Source organism: Meles meles, chromosome 15, assembly GCF_922984935.1.
Source record: "Meles meles chromosome 15, mMelMel3.1 paternal haplotype, whole genome shotgun sequence".
Taxonomy (NCBI): domain Eukaryota; kingdom Metazoa; phylum Chordata; class Mammalia; order Carnivora; family Mustelidae; genus Meles; species Meles meles.
This window is the reverse complement of record NC_060080.1, coordinates 20,937,398-20,961,605: the sequence shown is the minus strand read 5'-3', so window position 1 is coordinate 20,961,605 and position 24,208 is coordinate 20,937,398. Positions and strand designations below refer to the sequence as shown.

Sequence of the window (24,208 nt, the reverse complement as noted above, 5' to 3'; positions counted from 1 at the left end):
GACACATACACACACACACACACACGCACACACACACGCGTGCACGCGCGTGTACACACACACACACACACACACTCCAAGCAGCACTCACAGAGGCAGTTAGAGGGTGTTTTAAGCACCCAGAGTAAGCAGGAGTACCATGGAGTGCCAGAGTACCTGCATCCACACGTCTCCCTGGAGCCCCAGCCGGTGTAGACACGCCAAGGTGCGGAAGCCCATCTGCCAGGGACACGGAGTCGCGAGCTCCCCGCCGCTCTACACTCAGCTCTCTGCTCCAGGGCCTGGCCCGGCCACACCCCTCCTCCCCGGCCTCCGCCGGTGGTTCCTGCCCCTCTCACACACTTCAGAGTCCCCTGAGGCCCTCGCGAAGCCTGGCAGGGACAAGTTAGGGCTGGCCTGGCCGGAGAGTCAGGTCCGGAGCCAGGAATCGACGCCTCCCCCGAGTCCCGTCCCCGCAGAGCAGACAAACCAGGCTGAACTCGGGTTTCTGGCAGCGCGGGGCTCGGCGCCTTGACCCTCTCGGGAGGGGATCCCTTCAGCCCCGGCCGGCTCGGGACTACCCCGGGACGCGGCGCCCAGCCCTCGGGTCCCCGCCCCCCGCCGGCGAGTAGTTACCGATGGTGGTGATGACGGTGATGGCGAAGTAGAAGGAGCCGGCGAAGCGCCACTGCACGCCGGCCTTGTGCGGCTTGAGGCGCAGCACCACGCGCTCGAGCTCCTCGTAGCCGCCCTGGCTGAGGTTGTAGCGCGCCCGCAGCTCCTGCTGCCGCAGCTCCAGCCGCTGCCGCTCGATCATCTCGGGCTCCGACTCGAGCGCGTCGAAGACCGCGGCGCCCACCAGCAGGTAGGTGAAGGTGCACACGATGAGCGCCAACGTGCGCACGTTCTGCCGCTTCATCGTCCCGCCCGAGCCGCCGCCGGCCCCCCGGCGCCCCCGGCCCGCGCCCCGGCCCTGGCCGCCGCTGCTGCTGCCCCGGAGGCGGCCTGGGGCATGGCTGCGCTCGCCGCTCCCCAAGCCCGGCACCCGCTCCGCGCCCCGGGGCCGCCGCCGCCAACGCCGCCGCTGCCGCCGCCTCGGAGCTGTCCCTTCAGCACCACCCACCGCCCTCCTCCGCCCGGCCCCGCTCCCGCCCCCCGCCCCCCGCCCGCAGGCCGCCTCCTCCCGCCAGCCCTCCCGCCCAGCCAAATAAGGACTGGGGAGACGCGCCGAGGGAGGGAGGAGGGGGGCTGGCGGAGGGGGAGGAGGGGGAGCGAGCGGGAGAGCGGCAGAGAGACCGGGCAGGACCGAAGGAGAGAGACCCAGGGAAAGAGATAACTAGACAGAGAATCGCCTGTAACTACAGAGAAAGAGAGAAAAAGAGGCAGAGGGGGGTGTGACAGATAAGGAGATAAAGCCAGAGGTAGACTCATCGGCACAGAAAAAGAAGCGGCAGGCAGAAAAATACAGAGCGAGAGAGGCAGAGAGCGAAAGATGGAAACAGAAAGAGCGACAGAGACAGGGAGACCTGGGTTGCTAGAGATAAACTGACGACGGAAAAAGAAAAGCAAGGGAAAAAGGAACAGGCAGAGCGAGCCCTCCCCCCTCCCCGCCCCCGCCGCCCGCGGGCCCCCCCCCCCCCCACCATCTCCACCGAAATCACAGCACGCTTTCGCTGGAAGGGACCTTGGGTCTTGCTGTCCTGCCCTTTATTATGTCCATGGGGAAACTGAGGTGCAGAGAGGTCAAGTGACATGCAAGGACACACGGTGAACTAGTGCCAGCACCGGGACTCAGCCATGCTTCCCTCCGCCCAGGCCACCCCCCCCCCCCCCCCAGCACCAGTCTTAGAAACAGCAGGGCACAGCTGTGGACCTGGGCAGGCCAGGGCCGACACCCAAGGGAAAGCCCTGCTCTCATGAAATGTGACCCTTCCCAGGTCAGCGCGGCTCCTGGAACTGGCTGAGAAAGCCCAGGCTGGCAGCCGAAGCCAGTAGTGCTGAATCCCAGGCTCCCCTCCTCTCTTCCTCCTGGGCTGAGGCGCTCTCTTGACTTCCACAGCCCCAGTCCTGCACCAGTGGTCCAGGCTGAGCTGCCAGAGATAATGCAGGACCCCAACAGGGGGCATCCCAACCAGGACAGGGACCCAGCTGAAAAAAGGCAGGTGTGGCCCAGACCAGGAGGTTTGCTGAAAGACTGGGGGAAGCAGGAAGCCTCTCTGTGCCTCCGTTTCTTCTTTTGTCAACACGGTGGCAGTGGTGGTGAGGAGGGGAGGGCCGTGGGACCTCAGACGAGGCGTCACTGCCCCTCTCAGCGTCTCGCTTCCTTATCTCCTCGATGAGGTGCCATCACAGAGGATCCCGCAGGCCTTGTTTAGCTTCAGACAGCTCCCGGCGGGGATGGGCTGAGTGAGCAGAATGATCGGAATGCAAATCCCACTGCCAAGGAGGGTCAGAAAGTGGTTCACGGGACCCTGGCATGGGCCACGAGGAAAGACAAGGAGGAGCCCCCAGGGCCCCTGACTGAGGGTAGGTGGAGGACGAAGCCCATCCAGAAGCAGGAGAATCGTCGGCCCACAGCCTCACCTGATCTGGTACGGCCAGGCATTTTAGTGCCTCTCGAGAAAAACTACGAACCCCACTGCCTCTTTCAACTGTTCATTCGGAGAGAATGTACCAGGCATCTGCTGTGTGCCAGGCTAGGCAGGTTACATTTATTATTTCCAGTCTTACCACAACCCTGAAGGGTATGTATAGTTCTGTCCATTTTAGAGACAGAGAAACTGAGGCGAAAGGCAGTGCAGAGAACTGTCCGAGATCGTTCAGCTCGAAGAGCCTTCAGTCTGCCTTCCAAACCCATTCTCTTCTCCATAATGACTCCTGGAGCCTTAGTTTGTTTGTTTGCTTGCTTTTTGTTTGTTTGTTTGTTTCACCTGTAAATAGGAGTAGCTAATTATACTAGAGTCTTTGATCTGATACAAACTTTCTGCACCCTTGGCCATGAACTCAGCCTACAGCAGGCCCTCCCCCTCTGGCACTGCCCGGCTTCCTGGAAGACAAGTGCTGCCTTTCCTGGCTTCCCAGAGGTGAGGGCACAAGTTAGATTCTGTCCTCCTGGCCACAATTGCCCCCCAAGGCAATTTCCCCAAAGCCCATCTAAATGAGCAAGGCTCAACTGGTCTGGTTTTCAGTGTGAAAGGCTGTGTGTCCAGAGTCTGCTCACTTCTGGCTGTCAGGCCAGACTGCTGTGCAGATGAAAGGTGATATTGTGAGTGAAAGAGCTTTGGAAAAAGGAAAAAGCTCTCTTTAGGGGCAGGGCATTTATTATTAATTATGGTGAAGCTTGTTCTCACAGCATTCAGAACTAGAAGGACCTTTAAAGACCAGGTAACCTGATTGTTTCATGTTACAGATGAGGAAACTGAGGCTCAAAGAGAAGGAAGGGGGTTGCTCAAGGCCACACAGGGAGTGAAGGGGGGCCAAGACTTATGTCCCATGGCTGGGGTCTCGCCTGTAGCCCCCATATGTATGGGATCAAGACACCTGCTGGCAGGGGAGTATGGGAGGTCCCCAGTGTCCATGGAGCCCAGGAAGTCAGCTTAGGTCTACCCTCCTGTCCCTTCTGCCTTTCTTCTCTTCAGGAAGGGGGGCTGGCTGGGGCGGGGGGAGCCAGACCAGTGCCTATCTAGGTTTCTGAGTAGGCCCTGGGTCCTGCAGGCAGGAGTCCCATCAGCTCACCCCGACCTGTGTGGGATAGTGTCAAAGATCTAGAAGCCTATGTTACCCCCTTCTGTCCAGGACTCCTGGGACATGCATGTATGTCCCCTCATGGGGTTGCCTCACCCTCTGCCCAGAGTCACATGTCAGAAAGCGCCTCTATGAATCATGTATTTATAAATGATAAAATCTGCTCAGCTATGACTTTTCCGTGTTCTGTTATTTTCAATCCCTCGGGGACTCTAGTGGAGGATGCCTTGGGCCGGTTAGAAAGAGCTGATTTACACGCCTCCAATCACGATACCGGCTGGCCTCCTGTGTGATCAGTTTCTGAAATCTGATCCATGTTCCAGAGAACATGGGGTGGAGAGTTGGGGGGCCTGGGCTGGGGTCCTGTCTCTTCCACCTGCCTCCTGTGGGACTCGGGCCAGTCACTCCTTCTCCCTGCGCTTTGGTTTGTACATCCATAAATGGAGTGGTTTGGATGGGACGTGTCTATGCTCCCTTCATTTATAACATCCCATGACCTTCCTGGACTGCTTCTGCTTCCTTAGTTCTTCCAAGAATCAGGTGCAAAAAGGATTTAGTCATTACTTTTAAGACTTTAGTTTTCGAGGAAGAGGACACAATCAGAGTTAGGATAAATGGTACAGAATGTACCATTAGTTGCTGCATATTATTATGTACTAAACATTATACACGTATTATTTTCCACTTTGTCTTCCATGTCATTCCTCTTAAGCTCTGGACACATCTAATGACTTTCATGCATTACTTCTGACTCATGAGACTCCCATCAGCTGGGATGCTGGTATTTCCTTGACTCTTCCATTGTTTATCTATGGAACTCGTGTTCAGGCTTCAAGACCCAACTCAAAGCCCACTCCCTCCATGAGCCATTCCCCATTACCTCCAATCAGAACCAATAGCTCGCTTGTAGTTCCATCGCACCTGGTTAAGCTTCAGTTCAGTAGACATCCCTCCTACTTGGTAGACTGGTCAGTTCTTGAATGTGTCATCCCCACTGGCTCATTATCTCCTCCAGAGTGGAGACCCTCCTTATGCTACGCCTCCCCACAGTGGGGAGCTCAGTGCTTTGCACATCAGAGTTATTCTACATGTCTGTTGTGCGTTCGGTACACAGCCAAGTCCTTAAAGCCTCCTACGCCTGCTGGGTTAGAGAGCAGCGGTGTCTGCCGGGATAGGAGCACAGACATCAGAGTCTGCAGGGAGAAAAACAAGGCAGTTTGCTTCTGTGACTCTTTGTCAACAGACACTTCTAAAACGGAAGCAAGCCCTGCCTAGCTGAGGGAAAGAGGTAAAGACCCATGGGAGTATCCCAGGGTCCAAGAGCGCATGTGGAGAGAGCACTGAAGTGGGAGTCTAGACACCTGGAATTTGGTCCCAGTAGCTGCCAACTAGCAAACAGTTGGTGGACTTGAGGGAGTATCTCATTGCCTCTCCGGCCTTGTGATTAGCAGTGCTCATCCTACAATGGCCAAGAATGTGGTCGGAGGGATGAGGGGCCCAGAGTCCTCTTCATCTATTGTTTTCCAGTATCCCATGTCCTTGGCCACCCTATGTTCTTGGTGCCCCTGGGTCCCCATTGGCTGGAGGATGGGGGCAGGGGGCAAGGTGGGGAGTAAAAGATTTGACCCTGAGTCAGACAAGCTCAGGTTCAAATTCTAACCCTATTCACTACTAGTTGGACTGGAGCTTCACATGACATTCTGGTTCGTCTTGTTAGACCAGACCGTAAGCTCCCGCAAGGCAGGGGTAAGGCCTTACTCATCTTGGAATAGGGTCTGTGGTTTGCTATAGGAAGGAGTATCCTGAGCCATCTCATATCCAGTGGAGGAGGAGGCCTGAGAATGGGGGGCCTGGTGGATCCAGGAGCTGCAGCCGGCTCCGGTTGGTGGAGAGTGGCACCAGGGATCGTGGCCTCTGATCGTGGCCAATGGCTGGTTGAGCGGATTCGGGGTGCTTCGGCGATGACTGAGGTGTTTCTTGGTGTATCCCTGAGGGAAAGACATGGAGGATTAGCCTGGATTTACAAAGCATAACCAGTCCCACAGCAGCCGGCTTGCATTTGTCAAGAGACACTATTTGTTTAACATCTCAAGCCCAAACCAAACACAAAAGGCAGCTATTCACAAAGGAGAGCCTCTGGGAGCTGTTGGGGAGACAGTGTCATGCTAGGGCGTGGACACCTGGCTCTGTTCTTAGCCCTGCAGCAGAGGAGCTGGGGGAGCAGCTCTGGATACCAACTTGGTTCTCCTACAAGGGGGAGTGAGAACCGAGTGGTCTTCCCGGAGTGGCTGTGGGGATCAGGCTGGCTTCCTGCGTCCGCAGAAAGCTGGTGTCCTCCGCATTTGACAAATCCCTTCCCCTAGAGAGGGCTTCCTTGGTGGCCTCCATCTCTGGGACTGAGGATCACACTGAGATGAGCATCTTCGCGTGTGTGTCCTTGAGAACCTGCCGGGAATTTTCACTGGGGCGCATACCCAGAAGGGTCCCTCTGGCACTGCCGGGCTGTTCTCGGTAGCGCTGTCTTGGTTTGCACTGTCCCCAGCGAAGCACAGGGTTGCCTGCCTGGCCCTCACTGACTCTGGTTTAATTCATGTTTCTGTTTTTGCCACTTGTATGCCTCCCAATTTTCTACCCCCTTCTCCCTTCTCTCCCTTTCCCTTCTCCCTTTAACACCTCCCTCCCCCCCCATGCTTGGGGCAGGGGCAGTGAGCAGAGCCCCCATTACTGGGGTCTCAGGCAGACCAGCAGGCGATGAGAGAGATCTGGGAGAAAACCAGCCACAGTTCTCCAGCCTGGGGCGTGTGTGTGTGTGTGTGTGTGTGTGTGTGTGTGTGTGTGTGTACGCGCACGCACTCGCACGCCTGTGGGTGTGTCTGTCTCTGTGTGTGTGTATCTCTATGTGTGTCTGTATGTCCGTGTGTGTCTATGTGTCTGTGTCTCTGTGTGTATGTCTATCCATCTATGGGGTGAGGGAAAGCTGTGAGTCCAAGATTTTTAGCTGTGGTCCTGGTCTTTCCCTTCCCTCTCCAGGCCCTTCTTCTCCCTGCACTCACATTCTCCTCTGTGTTTGACCAAGGCTCCAGAATAGTTCAAGCTAGAGGAAAGCCTAGAGCGTGCAGTCTGATGAGGAAGCAGGCCTGGCGCCAGGAGCCAGCACCCCCAGGCCATACAAATTGCTGGGCCAGAGCTGGGACTCAAGCCCGGTTCTCCTAACTTCGAGCCTTTAGCCACAAGAGAAGTTCCCTAAACTTGCTTCCTTCCCATAGCGAGAATCAAGTCCCTCAAATCACAGCAAGAATCCAGACTCTGGAGCAGCCATGGTCCCCCTTTCCTGACAAACACCATGCTGCTGAGGAAGAAAAGTGAGCCTGGAGTTCTAGTCAACATCCTCACAAATCTTGAAATTCTTCTTTGCAGGTTTATAGCTTCTGAGGAAGGAGCAGAGGCAGCCTGTTCTCAGGACCAAACGCAGTAATTATAAAGGCACTTGGATGATGAATCAGTTGGTGAGCATCGAGTGGTGCCTGTGAGCCCGTGAGCCCGTGAGCACGCGCGTGTCCAGGTGGGGAAGGGGGCAAGAGAGGCGACTTCACTCCCACTGAGCAGGTTTTCGGTGTCTTTCCACCAGGGAGTGCGGGGTCGCTGCCACCACCACGGCATTCCTTGGGCGGCATCCTCTTCTGGCTCCTGTCCTGTTCTAGCTCGGGCTGCTGTTCTCCCTGCTGGGAGAGGAGTCCTGGCCTCTGGGGTCCCAGTTGTTGGGCTCCTGACCCTGCTGGGAGGGAGGAACTGACAAGCAGAAGCAGGTTTCAGGCCCATCCATGATTCCTGAGATTACCGAGGGGCCTCACCAACATGATGGACCTGGCCCAATCCAAGGAATTTGGGAGGCTCAGCTTGGAGAAAAGATGCACGGGGCATGGGGGCTGTTCTCAGGGAGGAAGGATTAGCTTTGGTCTGGGTGGTCTAGCAGGGGTCAGGGATCTGTGGGGAGATGTGCCAGTGGAAGAGCTTTCAGCTCAAAATAGGTGGAACTTTCTCTACACCTCTGAGGAAGGAGTGGGTTGCCCAGGAGGTAATGAGCTCCTGGTCAATAGAAGTATGCAAGCACAACCTGATGGTCCTTTGGGTTGAGGCTGCTTGAGAAGGATCCAAGGGGCTAGTACAGTGCCTGCTACATCGTAGGTCTGCAAGAAATGCCTTTTGACTTGGTTGCTGAATCTACTGAGTTTGGGCCTGGACTAGACACCTTTTGAAGTTCAGTTGGACTCCATTCCACATGTCAGGAACAGTCCCTCTGAGCCAGGCACCTTGTCCCTCCAACCTTGAAATGCTCCGTTCCCTGGCTCCTGGGAGGCCTGCTCCTGGTGTCCTTGCTAAACCACCAGAGCCCTGCTTTCTCCCAGCCACCCCAACCTGACCCAAACCTCACAGACTTACATCTCATATCTGCCCGCAGAGACCCAACACTCACAGGTTGAAGTGAGGCCCAGAAGCCCTAGGACTCCAGGAAGGGAAATGGGCCTTTGGCAGGCTAATTACTGGGAGCTGATTCTATTAAGCAGATAGCTCGCTCTAGGCAAAGCAATTACATCTAATCAGCCCCTTGCAGCCGTCCAAAGGGACAGCCATTTGAGCCAGACACATGCGTGAGGAGGAACATCAAAGCAGCCTGGGGCTCAGGCCTTGGCAGGCTGGTCTGAGACCAGGGGCTGCTCAGAAACTGGTCCCCTGGTCCCTTCCCCAGGCGGCCAGATCTCAGGCCGCAGTGGGGCTGTGGCACTGTGAAGGTGGCCCAGAACTGGGACTCAAAGAACTAGATCGAGACTTGGCTTTGCTACTAAGGAGCTGGATTTCACTGGGGAGAGTGCTTCTCCTACCTGAGCCTCAGTTTCCCTACCTGTCAAGTGAGTAGGATAAGCTAGAGAGGATTCATTCTGAGTTTAAAATGGTAGTTCATCTCAATACAGTGTTGTGTACTCAAAAATTGCTTAAGAGGGAAGATCTTATGTTAAACATTCTTTTTTTTTTTTAAAGATTTTATTTATTTATTTGACAGACAGAGATCACAAGTAGGCAGAGAGGCAGGCAGAGAGAGGGGGAAGCAGGCTCCCCGCTGAGTAGAAAGTCCGATGTGGGGTCCATCCCAGGACCCTGGGATCATGGCCCGAGCTGAGGTCAGAGACTTTAACCCACTGAACCACCCAGGTGCCCCAAGATCTTATGTTAAGGATTCTTATAAGAAATAACAATAGTCCTAATAAATACAGAGAGCAGACAGGGGTTTTTGGAGATGATGGGTGTCTTCATGGTATAGATGGTGATGATGGCCTCACAGATGGGTATTTATCTCTGAACTCATCAAGTTGCATTCATTAAATAGATATAGCTTTTTGTATGTCAATCATGCCTCAATAAAGTGGTTTAATGAAAAAAGACAACACAAAACGGAAATGCAGTTCGTCTAGCCCATGTGGTTTGGATCCTAGTCCGGGATGGAACTATATGGTGCAGGGCCCAATTACTCAGACTATGCTTTTAAAAATAGCTGAAATAATACATTTTAAAAAATGATGGATGCCCTCTTGATAGTCTTCTCTCCTCTAGAAATGTAATGAAATGTGTTCCCAAAAAACCAGCCATGATGATGATGATTATAATATTATTATTATTTTGACCATGATTTAGTGGCTTCTGAGTCTCAGATTCTTGGAGGAAGCTGGATCATGCTAGAGAGGGAGAAAATGGAAGAGGAGTTCCCCAGAGACGGGAGAGAAGAGCACGATGGAGACGGTGAGACCCCAGGCTATGGCTGTGCCCCTTCTATCTGTGTTGGCTCCCTTCCCAGAGGAAGAACTCTGTTGTAGATTTCTGGATGCTGACAAGATGCAGAGGATAGATTTGAAACATCAGTCCCTTCCAGCACTGAAATTCTGGGATTCTCGGTTGGGACCAAGCTACTGGTGGGACCCAAAATCATCAGTGGGTCAGCCTCGTGCAGGGAACGAAAGGCAGGAGACTACAGCAGTGACAAGCTGTGGCACCTGGGCTAGCCATGGCCTCTCTGTGAGTCTCAGCTTCCTTCCTAAACCGCAGGAAAATGAGGAGAGCAGTCTCCCCATAGCCTCTCTCACACAGTGGTTGGGGGACTCCAAGTGAGATGATGAATGTGAAACTAAGACTAATTAATTCAATTAAAAAGGCGAGAATGTAAACTAAAAAAGCTTCTGCAAGGCAAAGGAAACCATCCACAAAACGAAAGGCAGCCTGCGGAATGGGAGAAAACATTTGCAAATCATATATCTGATAAGGGGTTATCAGATATGTAAATAACTCCTGCGACTTGATAGGAAAAACTCACACGATCCAATTAAAAAATGGGCAGGTAGCTGAATAGACATTTTCCCAAAGAAGACATAAAGGGCCAATGGGCACACGATACGATGCTCAGCTCCACTCACCACCTGGGAAATGCAAATCAAGACCACAGTGACACTGCGCTCCCCAACCTGTAAGAATGGCTATGCTCAGAAAGACAAGAGATAACAAGTGTTGGTGAGGAGGAGGAGGAAAAAGCCCTTGTGCCCTGGTGGTGGGAAAGCAAATCTGGCATCCATAGGGAAGCCCTGTATGGAGTTTCCTCCAAAACATTAAAAACAGAACTACCAAATGATCCAACAATTCCACGTCTGGGTATTTATCTGAAGGAAGTAAAATCACCTCAAAAAGATATCTGCACCCCAGGTTCACTGCAGCGTTATCTACAATGCCCAAGACACGGAAACAACCTAAGTGTCCACTGATGGGTAAATGGATAAAGAAAAAAAAAACACAACATTCTGTGGGGCACCTGGGTGGTTCAGTCGGTTAGGTGTCTGCCTTCAGCTTGGGTCATGACCCCAGGGTCCTGGGATGGAGTCCTGCATCGGGTTCCCTGCTCAGCGGGAAGCCTGCTTCTCCCTCTCCCTGTTCCTCTGCCTGCCGCTCCCCTGGTTGTGTGCTCTCTCTCTGCCAAATAAAAATCGAAAAGAATAAAAAATTTAAAAATTTTAAAAATATTCTGAAAAAAGAAAAAATCCCTCACACACACACACACACACACACACACACACGTATATATATATATATATATATATAAAGGAATATTATTCAGACATAAAGAAGAAAGAAATCCTGCCATTGGTGACAGCCAGGATGGAACTTGAGGGCATTGTGCTGAGTGAAATGAGTGAGAGAAAGATAAATACTCTGTGACTCACTTACATGTGAAATCTGAAAAAAGGAGAACTCATCGGTACAGAGAACAGACAGATGTTTGCCAGAGGGTGACGTGTGGGTGAAACGCCAGAGGGTGGTCAAATGTACCAACTTCCAATTATAAGATACGCGAGTCTTGGATGTCCTGTACAACATGGTGACTACAGTTGACAAAGCTAACTGTCTATTTGCAAGTTGCGAAGAGAGTAGATCTTTGAAATTCTCCTAACAGGAAAAACATCTGTGTCTGTGTGTCGGGATGCAGGTCAACTCAACTTATCAGGGTCATCATTTCGTAATGTATACAGATGTTAAATCATTATGTTGTGCACCTAAACTAGTATGATGTTATATGTCAATTATATCTCAGTAAAAGAAGAAAAAAGCTGAGAATATTATTACAAATAGCTGGGACCCAGATCTCCCTCTCCAGCCCTTTTCTCTGGTTTGATTTTCATGATTGCAGCTCTGAGAGCAGGACAGCCTTGGCTGAGCTGACTGCTTTCCCCGGCCTTGGTGATCTCTGATGGCCAGGGCCCATGTCATTAGACCAAAAGCCTTGGTCTGTCCTCAAAGAGGAGCCCCTGGTGCTGATTGGCAAGCAGTGGCCTGGCTTGGCCATGTGCAGCCTTCGGGCATCTGTTGGGAGGAGAAGCCACCTTGATTCAGATGCTGGGTTGAGGAGAGCTGGTTCCTCTGCATTAGACTGGCAGGGAAGAGGACGGGGGTAGGCTAAGGAGGGAGGTAGGGGCACCAAGAAAGCTTGGATCACCCTGCTCCTCAGCACCCCACACAAATCCTTTTCCAGGAGAGAGGCCAAAAGGAAGAAGCTACTTTCTTCCCCATGTTATTCCAAGAGTGGTGGGAGGGAAGGCTGGACCCAGAGCTTGCTGGAGAGCCTGTAGTGCCAGACTGAGAATCTGCGCGGCTACGTGGAAACAGCTTAGGGACACGTAAAGTGTGAGGGCGGGGCTCTTGCATCCCGAGGTCATGGCCCTCTGAGCCAAGCCTGCATTCCTTGCAGTGGCCTCCACGGTCTGCCCATCGGACCTCTCTGGCCTCATCCCCTTTGCTTCACTTAGAACTCTTGCCACCAGCCGTCCCGTATTATTAGCAATTTCTCCAAATGCTCCTGGCTCTTTCTTGCCTTTGTCAGAAATATACACTTTCCCAGGGACGTATATGGTTGCATTTTCATGCTCCCCAAAGCCCTTGGAATGGCAGCATTTGATTTTATAGATGAGGAAACTGAGGCTCACAGAGAAACAATTTGTCTAAGCTCTGATAGGTAAATGGACAACAGATACAGCAGATCAGTTTGACTCCAGAGTCTATGCTCTCAGTTTTCTGCCACATTCCATCTTGAGAAAGTGATTGAGGGCAGAGCTGGGCAGCAATAGGGGAAAAGGACAGAAGGCGCTATCAACAGTGGCCTGGCCCATAGTTAGAGCTTAAAAAAATACTAGCTGTGTAAGTGAATACACAGGTCAGAGAGGACGGCCTTAGAAAGTTCCAGGACCCAGGACCTCGGTTTGCCCCAGGAGGGACAGATGCTTGACTCCCAGTAGGACACAGGGCAGACCTGTGGGGGAGGCCAAGTGACTCTGGCTTGGGAGACAGGGCTGTCATGAACAAGCTGGGCTCGGTGACCCACCCAAGGTGGAGGTGAGGGAGGAGGCCACACTGCCCATGGCCCAGCCCAAGCACAATCCCTAGGCATCTCACCCAGGCAAGAACTCAGAAGGATCTCTAAGCTGTGTGCAAACTGAAGGATGCCTTTGAGGCTTCGAGCTAGGTGGCTAGGAGAAGGGCAGTGTGTTCAGTGCACCAAGCGATACAAAGGGGAAGGGACCATTCAACCACCTGGTTGAAGTTGATCTTTGTGCTGGGTCCTCAAGAGGAGACATGGCTGAGGACCTGGTCTCTGCCCGTGCAGGTCTCAGGTGGCCCAGGGATGGCACAGTCCAGTGATCCGTGGAATCCACAGTACCTCCGGGAGATGGAGATCAACTGGGAGGCGGCGCTCTGGCAGAAGGGCCGGAGCCTTCAGGGAGATGGAAAAAGTGATGTCGTTAAGGAACAATGTGGCCGAAGGAATGAACTGTAACTTGCTGGATCCAAAAGGACAAATGGGAAAGCGGCTGCCAGAGCCCCAGGGGTGTCTGATGATGGCCTGACACTGCCCTGGGGGAGGGACTGAGCCCCAGCCTGGAGGCCGGAAGAGAATTACCCTATAGGCTCCGTGGACCTTTTCTGTCCCCTAATACCTTGCCAAGCAAACCTTCTGGTCTATTAATAAAAGCTTGATGAATTGAGTCGGGACAGAGAACAGAGAACTCAGCCCCGTTTCAACAGAGTAGATCTAAGGAGGCCGCTGTGAGGTCGAGGAAAAAGCACAGGGTTGGCATCCCTGGGTGGGTCTCGCCCCTGCCCAGCTGGGAACCTCCCTTTTGAAGATGGGTTGCAAGGATTAGGTGAGATACGGGATCAGCAGTCCTGAAGCTGGGACTGGCCTGACAAAAGTACTTCCTTCCCCTCCCTCTGTTCCCTCTTTCCTGGATAAGGGCCGGGGAAAATCAACCTTAACGCAAAGCCCAGGGAGGAAGCCAGCTGGCCGGGGGTGCTTAGGCAATCTGGTGGAGGAAAGGGGCTTGCTGGGTCTGACTGGCCGGGCGCGGGGTGGCGGTGGGACCGTGGGACACTCAGCAGAGACTCAGTGGAAATGGAGAATCTTGAAAGAAGCACCAAAGGGAACTTAGGTGTGTGTATGTAGAGTGGTGGGTGTGGGGGGGTCATCTGGTCTAAACTGTTACTTAAGAGATGAGGCAACGGGCCCAGAGACGCGAAGGGTCAAGGTCATGCAACCTGGTGACAGCACTTGGCCTTGATGGAGTTGGAATCCCGTTGCTGAGTTTCCTAATCAGAAAAATCTCTGCCTAGCTCTGAGGTGATGGGGCTCCAGGCGGTGGCCAGTGCACCAGACTTGAGCAGAAGTGGTTGTGTTGACTTGGGAATCTGGAGAAATTAGAACGTGCTTTCTTATTGTGGTCAAAATTGTTGAGAACCCAGTGAGCCCCGGCTGGGGCTCCAGCTCACCTCACCCTGCCCTGTGGGGCCCAGTGTGCTTCAGAAGAGGGTCTCCTCCTGGGAATTTTGGGCTGGGAAGCTTTGGGGTCCGGTGGGCTGGGACTCCAAAAAGTAGCTGACCTCCAAGGGCTTGAACAGGGGGATACAAATGGCCACACTGAGGCCTCTATTTAGTGGTGACCACAGAAATAGCTCTCTCTGGTTTCCCACCAACCTCCGTTTTAAAAGCTCATAGGCAGTGCCCATGTGGTCCCACAGTCATCTCCATTTTTCCAAGGAGGAAGGATGGCTCCATGGTCCACCCAGACAGTAAATGGTGGAGGCAGGACCCTGGGTTATTCTCCACAACACACTGTAGTCTCCGCATCTTCCTCCTCTCTCTGCACACACTTCCAGAACCTTCCTTGGGGCCCGTGACCCCCTTCAGCTGCCAGGTCAGATCTCCTGAACTGCGTTAACTGTGAATGTCAAGTCTTAGCTCTTGTACATGAGCCTTTTTGCTTTCTGGCTGGACCAACTGTCTCCCCCGGGATTTAGAGAGGGATGCAGAAAGGGAAGGCTCCATGCCTCTGTACACAGAGGGAAACTGAGACACAGATCAGCTTTCACCAAAACCAGGATCCAAACTCCCTGTCCCCAGGTCCAGCAAGAGAGGCCTAGAGCTGCAGGAAAGAGAGCAGGCAGAGAAACACTGTTCTGTTTTCTTAAGCTCCCAGCTGGGACTGAGAACACCAAATCCTCTTTGAAAAAACAGAAAGGGGATTTAGAAAAAAATCAAGATATTAACCTTCTGAAGCTGGACACCCCCATATAGAGATTAACTTGTTTCTTAAGCATTTTTTTTTTTCATTTCTGTAAACATCTTAATTCATGCCAACATCATGGCCAGCCTGGACTATGGAAGGATGGAGAGTAGGACAGCCTTGTCCTGGCCACCCACCTGCCCGGACACACACACACACACACACACACACACACACACACACACACTCACACCTGAGGCAGGAGAAAGAACCTTGGAGGAAGAGCCAAACACCTGAGCTTTATTTTCAGCTCTGCCCCCCAACCTTGAGCCTCTGTTTCCCCATCCCCATTCCCCACCCCAAATGGGGTCGTCGGACCAGACAGTTTTCCAAGATTTCTTCCCAGTCCACTCTCGGGAGCTGCTTGCTCGGGAGCTGTGGGCTGCCCCCCCACCCCGCCCCGCCGCTTATTTCCTTCTCCCTCTCCTACCCCCACTTCTCAAGGGCCCTGCTGGTGCCTTCCAGAACTTCTCTGACAGCCTGGACAGCAAGCTCTGCGTGGGGCGGGAGACGGGGAGGCGCGCCTTCTGGATCTGTAAGGGGCTGCGGTGGCTTTCATGGTTCTTTCAGCTCTGCCGCAAATGCGAAGTCACGTGGGAAAACACCCAGGCTGCGGCCGATGCTTCCCAAAGCCCCTTTCCCCCCTTCTGATCATCCCTCTTTTTAGTTCTCCTGGATGCCCAGCCCCATCTGGGGCCAAGTGCCCTTTATCTGTCTCTCCCACTGAAGAAGCCACGTTGTTTTTTCTAGTTTCAGATTCTCCACAGCCCGTGTCATGTGGGCCTGATCTGAATCCCCCAGGGGTTCTCAGGGCTCTCTGGATGAAGACCTGGACGTCACTGAGGCCTGAGAGCTCTTGTGGATCCTCTCTCCACTGCCCCCCCGACCCCCGACCTCTCCAGCCTGGCTTTGAGTGAGGTCCACTCGCCCTGGCCCTCTGGGCTCTGGGAACCTTCTTTCAGGTCCCCAAACCTACCATGTTCCTTCTGTGTCTGCCCCCATGAACCCTACCTCTGCCCAGGCCCTCCCCTGTCTCCAGCTGGCACACACCTAGAAGCCCCTCTGACTGTCCCTTCCCCAGGGAAGTCCTCCTTGACTCCCGACACATTAGGTCCTCCTGCTCTGGTCCTCTGGATCCCCTTTCCTCCCTGATAATGAAGGTCCATCCCAGCAAGAAGACAAGTTGTGCTCCCAGCTTTGGATGTCTGCCTCCTTTCCCCACTGGACCGTAAGCTCCAGGAGGGAAGGGACAGGCCACTGTGTCTGTTTGGATCAACACTGTCTCCCCAGCACCTGCCCAGCATCTGGCACGCACTATGTACTCCCGAGTGCATGAATGAATGGCATCTAAAATTGCTGTCTTTAAACACACTGAAACGGGACTCGGCACCTTCCGTGAAATCAGGGCGTAGAATTCCTTAAGATAGCTTCACTCTTCTCTGGGTAAGGAGCTGGCCATCCCTACAGCTTCCTCCTTTTTCCCTCAAGTTTCTTTTTAAACTTCTCTCTGACCTGCCAACATCATCAGCCTGATCAAGCAGCAGACTTCACATCCACGTTTCAGTTCCTTCCACCTTCTGACAAGCCCGATCGTTTTCACACCTTGATTCTGTTCTGCTGTTGGAACTGCAGGCAACAGCGGTTATTCTGGGCGCCGGGGAGGAGCGCAGTGGGGGGTTAGCCCCGGCTCCGTGAGGTCCGGAAGAAGGTGCTGAGTGTCCCCAAAGGTCTTGGGTAGAGGTGGGCCATGGTCTGGTTCTGGCTGGAGCAGAGGTTAGAGGAACCCCTCTTTGTCGTTTTTGGTCGGTGTTGTTCAAGGTAGGCTCATGGAACAAAGGTTCCTTAAGATGTTCTACAAGAGAAAGAATCTTGTGCTCAAATATATCGGGAAACGGGGCATCAGTTAGAGTCAGTTCTAGTTCAAGTTCTAGTTCAAATCAGTTCTAGCAGAAGCCAATTCTGCTAACTGAAGCTTAAAGGGGGTTATTCTGAGGATCTTGGGTAATTCACAGAATTTCCTGGAGGGCCAGAAAATCAAGGTCAGAGGCAAAGCAGCCAGGATCATGCCCAAAAGTGTAGTGTAAGAATGGCCCCAGGAAGACCCCACTGCTATCGCCATGGGGCACAAACACGCTGGCTTGTGCCCGCCGACTCGATCCACCCTTAGGGAAGCCATCAGGGAAGCCTCACCCTTAGGGAAGCCATCAGGGAAGCCTCTGGAAATAGTGGGCAGCCACCGCCACGGAACCGCTATCCTCTCCGCAGTGGGTTCTGAAGCGTTCTTGCTGCTTTGCCTCACTAGCTTGGGGTTCAAAGCCTGGGGAGATGCGCCTTGTTGGTGCAGTGAGGTCACGTGCCTGCACCCTTTCTCAGGACAGGTGGGACAAGGCCAATTGGCCACTTTCACCTCCAGCTGCTGCCTCCCAGCAGAGAGGAAATCCTCACACACAGGGAGTGGGAGCAGACCCAAAGAATGACAACTGTTCTCTTCACTGCGGACCCTGGACACTTCCCTTGGGTGTCCCAGTGCTCCAGCCCCGAGTTTCTCCATCTCGGCACTGTTGATATTTTGGACCAGAGGACTCCGTGTGGCGGGGCTGTCCCCAGGCACAGCAGTACTGTTCGCAGCAGCCGGGGCCCTACTCGTCAGATGCCAGTAGCACTCCTCCAATTGTGACAACTAAAAATGTCTGAATTCATTGCCAAATGTCCCCTGGGGGGTGGCTTTTCCCGGGGCTGAGAACCACTGCTCCAGGAGATCCGTGGGAAATCTGGGATACATTTGAGGAACCATGATTGATTTAACCTTATTGACCATGGAAAATTTTTTTTCTCTAGCACCCTTTTCTCTTATTTCACAGAATTTACTCTGAGAAATGCTGGGCTGGTTATTGGGAACCTCATTCTAGAAATATCATGGAGGTTGGGGCTGCTTAGGCCGAATGGCCTAATGTGCAAAGGGATCTCCCCGCCGTCACCTCCCCCATCTCCACCTCCCTGAACAAGGCTGGGAGCTCCGGAGCTCCTGCCCTGTGAAGACCCCCACTCCGGGGTGCTAGTTAGGACTCTGGAGAACAATCCCAGGGCCCAAGGGAGGAGCCTACAGAATGCCATTCAACTTGGAAGTCAGTCTTTTCCCCCTTGGCTATGAACCTGGCCTGAACACTTATTACTGCCCAGTGAATGCCTGGGACACAGGGTCAAGTTCAACCCCACCAAGAAAATATCCCTACCCCAACTGTGATGCAGGACGAGGGGGTCGAAGACCCCTGAAGGGTGCAACCACCACCCAGTGGCCTTGCCTTTGAGAGAAGCCATTGGAGCCATTGCTAGGCCTGGAGCAGGAGTGTTCCCCGTACGGGGGTGCTCAGTTCCAGCTTGTAGCTTCATCTTTGGAACTGCCGCACATGGCTTATGATGTCTCTCGGTGACCTTGGCTCTTAACCTTGGGCGACTGGTACAGTGGAAATATACAGCATGGAGGGGGGTGCAGACAGACCTGTGTTTGATCTCGGTTGTGCCACTCACTGGAGGCGTGGACTCGGGAGGGCCACCTTTCTCTCTGAACTTCAACTGCACTGTGTAGATTTTTTTTAAAAAAAGCATTTTTCTGGCTCCTAAATTCTAGAATTCTATATTTTAGTAATAACAGGTACCTCCCGGGTGGCGGAAGGTAGGACTCCCTGAAGCCTCCCTGAGAATTTAGGAACCCGTGCTCTGGACCCTAGAGTGAAATTTCAGGGGGCAGGGGAGACAACTGGGGAAAAAAAAAAAAAAAGCTAAAAAATGCCTTGGATCCCAACCAGCCAGAGGATGCGCGAATGGAAAATTCCTGCTGTGTGTCAGAGGCCCACCTGGCCCGGGTGACAGCCAGCCGAGCCAGACACGCGGGCCCCACGGCATGTTTAGACAGCACTTTCCTGCCCTGGCCAGAGTTCGCCCTGGCCCTTCCCAACGCCCATCCTGGGAAAGTGGGTAGAGAAGCGGGGTCCTCCCCAGGCTCAGGAGAGCTTCCTGGGTTTCCATGACCGAGCGGGGACTCAGGAGCGGGAAGGTGGGCTGCAGGAGAGAGATGGGGCTCAGGTTCATTCCCCAAGGCGGACCGGAACCCGTGTCTGGGACCTGGGAGTAGCAGCGTTGCTGCTGCGGCTCTAAGGGTCCTCATCTGGGTCGTGTGGGAGGGAAGTCTAGCAAGTTCTCACCAGCCTTAACATCCCATGTGCGGAGGCCAACATTCTCGGGGCTTCCAGGTCCACCTTGGGAGAGGCCAAGGCCCCTTTCATCAGCAGGCCCTGGGGGCAACTCTTGGAAGCTGCCCTTGGAGAAAGGCTCAGCCTCTGAAGAAGGCGGCCAAGGTTGGTCCGCAGCTATAAGACGATGACTTGGCCAACTCTCAGTGCCCACCGAGATGTGAGGGTGATCGCTGTGGGGCAGGCTTGGGGTGAGTACGTTGAAATAGACTCCCTCCATTCCCTCCACTCCAACTCTGGGGACAGAGGAGGTGGAAGTGATGGACCTGCGAGAGCCAAAGAGGAGCACTGAGCCGCAGGGAGCAATGTCTGTCTAACGCCATGCTGGGGAAAGTCCCGGAATCTAGAATGCTCTAGGGGCCAAGCCTCATGCTCTGATGTGGGCTGAGAGTGTGATGGGCTTCACCAGCCAGGATGGAGTAGCCCTTGGACTTTGCCCAGATCCCACACTCACAGCCTCAACCACCCAGGGGCTCCAGGGGCAGGCTGGGGCAGGCTTGGTGGGGGCTGTGGGGATTCAGAGCCCACATTAGGGCTGAACACATTGGCCAAGGCCTGTCTGCAGATTCCCAGCTCTAGGGAGTGTGATTGGCAAGTCAGCCCCAGGGGCTGGATACGGCCTGAAACCCTGACAAGGTCTGGTCTGGGAGAATGGACAATTCGAAGGGGGGATGCCACATGAGAGGTCCCACGATTAGTGCTGCCTGGCCTACTGGATTCTCCCCCCTTGCTAATCTCCCCTTTTTGGCACAGCTTTCCACAGAATGTCTCTCGGTGACTTTTATCTGTCCTTTTTTTTTTTTTTTTAAAGATTTTATTTATTTATTTGAGAGAGAGAGAGATCACAAGTAGGCAGAGAGGCAGGCAGAGAGAGAGAGGGGGAAGCAGGCTCCCCACTGAGCAGAGAGCCCGATGCAGGGCTCCATCCCAGGACCCTGAGATCATGACCTGAGCTGAAGGCAGAGGCTTAACTCATTGAGCCACCCAGGCGCCCTTACCTGTCCTTTTGATGCCCCGGAGATGGAACAAATCTCGACCCCAGCCAGATCACCACTGCTTCTGAACTCTGCTGTCCCCAGCCTCCTCTGCTCACACCACCCCTCAGGCACATACTTAAGGAAAGTGCTGGAATGGCACTGCATACAAGCCAGGGCAAGGACAACCCTGGTCCCTGTGATTTCACTCTGGGTGGCTGCTGGGACCAGCCCACTGGGGAGGGGTGTCCAGTCCTTGTCAGAGACTAGCCTTCCTTCATCCTCAAGCTCTTTGTCTGAGCTCCCAGTCCCTCAGAGAGAGCTGTCCATTTCTCAGACCTACACCAGCCCCTCGGCGCCCGGCCGAGCCTACCTTCTGGAAGGCCCCGGCTGCTGGTGCCAGCTGCGCGTGAACTCCAGGGCTGTTGTCCTCCCCCCGCCGAGGCCACTTCCAGGAGCTGCTCCACTCAGGAAATCCCTCCTCCTGTTTCTTGTTTTCTGGTTTCCAGCCTATGCTTTCCCTTTTCTGCTCCCCTACATGCTCCGCAGGGGTTCAGGTCATCTGGAAATATCTTGCTTCTTCTGAGGCCTGGAGTCAACAACACAGTGCGCATGTCTGAGATCTGGGGAGGCTCGGGATGGTATAGATGGGAGAGTCCACGCTCGTGCACATTCGTGTGTGTATGTGTGTGTGTGAATTTGCATGATTTGAAGATAGGCTTGGTCCCCAGAGAGCACAATGTTTCCCACTTCCAGAGGTCCTCAAAGACCTGCTTCCCTCCTTGCATTTCAGCGGGGCTGGGTGAGTGCGGGCTCTGAGGGGGCTGCTAGACTCCTTCCCAGTCATGCCACAGAGCAGGGAATGGTTTCCAGGAGCCCTGAGCCCTGCCACGGAACCCTTTCCACAACACGCTACTTGGATGTCAAGGGAGAGAGGTTTGAGCCCAGAAATCCTTACAGGGGGTGGTAGAAGATGCCTTAATCTGGGGGTTCGTGTATGAGCTCAGTGGGGTGTGGGATGGTGTTTGGAAACAATCGTCATCACTCACTTTTCCAGAATACTCCTTTGTTCCTGCAGTCAGGATGCATCTTGATTTATGGGGCGCGGGATTCCAGCCGCTCTGGGAAGCGTTCTGGTTTTGCAGGGCTCGAGCTCCTGGGGAGAGATGAAAGGGAGGGGCTAGCGCTGGAACGTTAGGAGTTAGGATGTTGAAGGGCAGAACCTGTGAAAGGACTGAAGCAGGGACCCCAGGATGCTTCTGCCTGCCTTGGGTGACAGACCCCACACGTGAAAAGAGGCAGGATGGGAGTCCTGAGAGCCACGGGAAGCAGCGTCCTCGGAGCAGACAGGCTCCCTGGGGAGCAGTTCCTCCCCCTCATCCCACTGTGGGGTGTTACTTTTGCTTCAAGACTGAGCTTTTCTACCACGAAGTTCGGCTGGCCATCTTCACTGAAACCACAGAGAAACCATGTATGTCGTTCATGCACTCCCATTTAACAGATGAGGAGACTGAAGACTTAGGTTAAGAGAAGCTGAGTGGTGCCATTGGGTCTCCCAGTTAGAAAGTGGAAGAGCCAAGCTCCAAACCTACATCTTCTGATTTTAAGTTCTGACTCCTTCCATGACCATGAACAGTCCCCGCTCAGCCTCAGCAGGGATTGAAGCCTGGGCTTCAATCTTACCTACACTGTTAGGACAGATGTTGTGAATTTGGGCAAGTTTCCGAATCTCAGTTTTCTCCTAAATAAAGTGGATGTAGTCAGTGAGATACTGGAGCCGTTCTGGCTCCCAAAAGCCAACCAGGCATATTTCTTTCCAATTCTGCATTTCAGTAACAGAGGGGGAGTTACTCTCATAGCTTGCTATGGGCCATGAGAGAAGTATTTACACCACAGAAATGAGCACACCTGATAAGTCCTTCCTTTCTTCCATTTAACAAACATTCGCAGTCTTCCGTCAGGCTCCAACATGGTGCAAGGGAAGTAAAGATGAGTAAGATAAAGTCTTATCCTAAAGGATCTCATGGAAGAGAAAGAGGAAACAAGCATGAGAAAGAGTCAGATTCTGACCAGGGACCAGAGGGCCTCACAGAGCAAGACTGTAGTCAATTGGAGGTGAGGTAAGGGATAAGAAGGATGTTTCTCTGCAAAAGAAACAGCTTCAGAAGCAGCTTCAATAGACTCTTTTTTTTTTTTTTAAAGATTTTATTTATTTATTTGACAGCGAGAGAGAGAGAGATCACAAGTAGGCAGAGAGGCAGGCAGAGAGAGAGGGAAGCAGGCTCCCTGCCGAGCAGAGAGCCCGATGCGGGACTCGATCCCAGGACCCCGAGATCATGACCTGAGCCGAAGGCAGTGGCTTAACCCACTGAGCCACCCAGGCGCCCCAATAGACTCTTTCTTATTGGAAATTGCAAACCTGGGCTTGGGTTTAAAAGCCTCAGCTTTGGTTTGGAGTCACATAGGCAGAGTTTGGAACCCTGGCTGAGCTGGCCACTATGTGTGTCAACTTAACCAAGTTATTTATTTATTTTTTTTTTTTAAAGTAGATTCCGTGCCCAATGCAGGGCTTTACCTCATGACCCTGAGATCGACAGCCTCACACTCTACTGACTCTTGAGCCAGCCAGGCACCCCAACTTAGCCAAGTTATTCAACTTCTTTGAGACTGTCTCCTCATTTGTAAGATGGGTTGATAATTTTCACCTCACAGGGTCCTTGTAAGAATTCATTGAGATCATTTATTCAGCAAAATATCTTTGGGTGCAGAATACCTACTATGTGCCAGACACATGAGCCCTACTATGTGCCAGGTCTCTGTCCTCATGGAGCTTATATTCTAGTGGAAGGGGACAGACAGGGAGCAAATAAAATCTAGCATGGCAACAAGCAGCCATAAGTGGGTTGGAAATAATAAAGCAGGTTGTTTGGGGTGGGTTCCCCGGGAACAATCCCTGTGATGAGCATTTGCTAGGGAAGTACTCCCAGGGAAAGTGGTAGGGGAGAAAGAAGCAAGGCAGGACACAGGAGCCCAGGCTAGGGTACAGATGAAGTCCCACAGAGGGCATCCAGGCTGATCCTGTAGGGCCTCTGGAGGGTAAGTTATGCTCGGAGGGTCCCAGCCTCAAGACAAGAGAAAGATTCCATGAGTTAGTACGAGCTTAGGATTGTGCCTTGCAAGCATGTTGGCCAACAAATGAACACCCCTTCAGCCTAGTCAGTCCCAGTCTCTGTGCCACCCCCCTTCCGCCACGACTGTGTGACTCAGTGATCCAGAACAACTTAGAATTTCTGTGAACACTCTGCGTCCTCTCATGTTGGGCACCTCTGCCCACGTTGTTCCCTTCCTGGAATACCACTCTCTGGAAAATTCTTAGTCATTCTTCAAGTCTTAGCTCAAATGCTGCCTCTATGTCTTTGAAGACTGTTCCAGGCCATCCTGGGGGCTTCTTCCTGTGTAACCTCCGGGTGGGTACCAAGCTCCCCTGGGGCAACAATATTTCTTTAGAATTACCTGTTCATGACTGTCTGTACACTAGCCTGGGAGCTCCTTGACAAGTCTGGACAGGTCTTTCAGGTCTGGGTCTCCAGAGTGTTGGGCACACAGTAGGCCCTCAGGAGACATTTACCAAGTGAAATAGCTTGATCACTGAGTAGCTTTGTGCCCTTTGGCAAGTCAAAAAACAAAACAAAACTCTTTGAGCCTCAATTTCCCCCTCAGTAATTATAACTTCTCCTAAATCTTAGTGGTTTTAGGCGGTCAAATGAGATAATGAATATAAACTCTGAAACGCTATCCAGATGTTTTATTATAAAAAGGTAGGGGAGAAAAAGGATCCAATCTGGAGGTCAACAGTGGCTGTGGGGACCCAAAAGTCTCCAGAGATCTTGGCTCAGTTCAGAAGACATTTAGAGAACATTCCAGTATGAGAGCACTAAGAAGGTGCCAGGGTAGCTCCCTATCTTTTCTGACACGTCCTCTGTCACCAGCCAGAGCTTGAAGCTCTGGCCCTGGGAAGGAGATATACCCGCCATGGACCCTCATTTCCCACTTGCAGTGAGTCACCAATAACCATACATACCCAAGCTAGTGGTATTGAGAACTGAAGCTTCTT

The 24,208-nt window shown here is 53.0% G+C and overlaps 1 protein-coding gene and 1 long non-coding RNA gene across 2 annotated transcripts in view; one reads left to right on the top strand and one right to left on the bottom strand.

Annotated features, from left to right (window-relative positions):
• Window positions 1-1,068, bottom strand: part of KCNK3 (potassium two pore domain channel subfamily K member 3) — a 37,885-nt gene extending 36,817 nt beyond the window's left edge. The window contains exon 1 of the mRNA XM_045979704.1: window positions 616-1,068. Within this exon, the coding sequence (XP_045835660.1) occupies window positions 616-898 (283 nt within the window). The 5' untranslated portion in view covers window positions 899-1,068. The remainder of the gene's footprint in view (window positions 1-615) is intronic.
• LOC123926017 lies at window positions 739-13,242 on the top strand. The gene is made up of 4 exons (XR_006815140.1): window positions 739-844; window positions 7,141-7,229; window positions 9,412-9,516; window positions 12,917-13,242. It is a non-coding gene; the product is annotated as an uncharacterized LOC123926017 (long non-coding RNA).
• Window positions 13,243-24,208: the final 10,966 nt, after the last annotated feature.